General features: G+C 44.3%; 1 protein-coding gene across 1 annotated transcript; it reads left to right on the top strand.

Moving 5' to 3' along the window:
* On the top strand, nt 518–1,468 carry LOC106502924 (olfactory receptor 5B3-like). The gene has a single exon (XM_013969942.2). It carries the CDS (start codon nt 518–520, stop codon nt 1,466–1,468), a length of 951 nt encoding a protein of 316 aa, XP_013825396.2.

Here is a 2,365-nt window from a genome sequence, read left to right on the forward strand (position 1 = left end):
GCCGTGGCTTCTCTTGCTGGGAGCCCAGGCCACAGGGTGCACAGGCGCAGAGCTGCGGCACATGGGCCCAGTCGTCTGGCTCCTGGGCCGTAGAGTACAGGCTCAGTAGTTGTGGTGTGTGGGCTTAGCTGCCCGCAGCATGTGGGACCCGCCTGCATCAGGAACAGAACCCGTGTCTCCTGCATTGGCAGGTGGACTGTACCACTGAGCTGCCAGGGAAGCCCCTATCAAGTTAATTTTCTGCATCTCAGCTTACAAACTCATACACTTTAAAAATTGAGGAGATGATCTGTGAAGACCCGTCAGATTCAACAGCATGTAAATCTCTGTGGAATGAATGCACTAAGTCTTGTTGACAAGTGCGTCTTTATCTGGAGTATATTGAAATACAAGCTATCACTGTAATAAAATAATACTGTAATGAAATATTGCATGCACACTTTTCAACTGAAGTTTCTTTATCCATCAGTGCTTCCGTTTTCTCACAGCCACAGAGCGCTTTGCAGTCCTCTTCCTGATGACAAACGTGACAGAAGTGACTCAGTTCCTTCTCCTGGGCCTAACCAGGGACCCAGAGCTACAAGTCCCGCTCTTTATAACGTTCGCCCTCGTCTACCTCTCCACTCTGGTTGGGAACTTGGGCATCATCATGTTGATACTATTGGACTCGCGTCTCCACACACCCATGTACTTTCTCCTCGGTAACCTGTCTCTGGTGGACGTTTGTTACTCCTCAGCTGCCACTCCCACAGTCCTGGCTGGATTCATTCCAGGAGGCAAGGCCATCTCCTACCATGCCTGCGCTGCTCAGATGTTCTTGTTTGCAGCCTTTGCCACTCTGGAAAATTGCCTGTTGGCCTCAATGGCCTGTGATCGCTATGCAGCCGTGTGTAAACCCCTACACTACACCACCACCATGACACGAAGTGTGTGCGCTGGTCTGGCTACAGGCTCCTATGTCTGTGGTTTCCTGAACGCCTCCATCCACACTGGAGACACCTTCAGTCTCTCTTTCTGTACGTTCAGTGTGGTCCATCACTTTTTCTGTGATGTTCCAGCCGTCATGGTTCTCTCTTGTTCTGACAGACAGGTTAGTGAACTGGTTCTAGTTTGTGTAGTGAGCTTCAATGTCTTTTTTGCTCTCCTGGTTATCTTGATATCCTATATGTCCATATTTATCACCATCCTAAAGATGCCCTCATCTGCAGGGTACCAGAAGGCTTTATCCACCTGTGCCTCCCACTTCGCTGCCGTATCCATCTTCTATGGAACGATTATCTTCATGTACTTACAGCCCAGCTCCAGTCACTCCATGGACACGGACAAAATGGCCTCTGTGTTCTATGCTATGATCATTCCATTGCTGAACCCTGTGGTCTACAGCCTGAGGAACAAGGAGATAAAGAGTGCATTTATGAAGGTTGTTGTAGGTAAAACTGTCCCTAGGATTATGATTTCAACAATGTAAAATGATATCCTGACCAATAAAAGGTCTCTTGTCCTGAAAAAAAAAAAAAGAAAGAAACACTGTGTCCAGAAATATAATACCTGAATAAAACTGGCTAAGATGTCTTGTGGCTGACTAGTTTAAAACCTTATTAAGGACATTGGTCTATTCATTTATCCTGGATGCTTTTTTAACTAAAATATTTAATTCATGTATTAGAATATACATATGTGTGTAATAGACTTCTATTTCTTTGGTTAAATGCTAAACTGTTAATCTAGCATTTAATTTAACTGTTAAATTTGAAAATAAAATGTTGGACTATTAAATGCAAGTATACAATTTGGAGGAGCATGTCTTATCAAGAGATAAGTATAGCATTTTAAATACATTAATATTTATATCTTGACTGAGTCATTTGATAGAACCAACATGCTGATTTTTACAATTTTCAAAGGATAATGTAGCCAGAGTGTAAGAGAAACAGAGGAAATGAAAAGCACTTAAAACCCAAGATTTTTGGAAACGTTTCTTTATTTATCTGGCTTAGCTGTGGGTCTTAGTCACGGCACCTGCATCTTTGCTTGTGGTGTAGGGATCGGTAGTTGTGGCACGCGGGTTTAGTTGTCCTGTGCCATTTGGGATTTAGCTCCCTGCCCATGGATTGAACCCACGTCCCCTGCATTGCAAGACAGATTCTTAACCACTGGACCACCAGAGAAGCCCCTTAAACACAAGATTTTGATGCTGAGCATGTTCGCTTATGTTAGAGTTTCACTTCTAGACCTTCTTTCTACAGAGGTAGGAAGTATACATACGCATGGTTTGTATGTATTCATCAGTTCAGTTCAGTCGCTCAGTCGTGTCCGATTCCTTGTGACCTCATGGACTATAGCACGCCAGGCCTCCCTGTCCATC

Source organism: Capra hircus, chromosome 15 (assembly GCF_001704415.2).
Source record: "Capra hircus breed San Clemente chromosome 15, ASM170441v1, whole genome shotgun sequence".
NCBI lineage: Eukaryota > Metazoa > Chordata > Mammalia > Artiodactyla > Bovidae > Capra > Capra hircus.

Coding starts and splice junctions, on each gene's coding strand:
- LOC106502924 (XM_013969942.2), top strand. CDS start 518: ATGACAAACGTGACAGAAGTGACTCAGTTCCTTCTCCTGGGCCTAACC.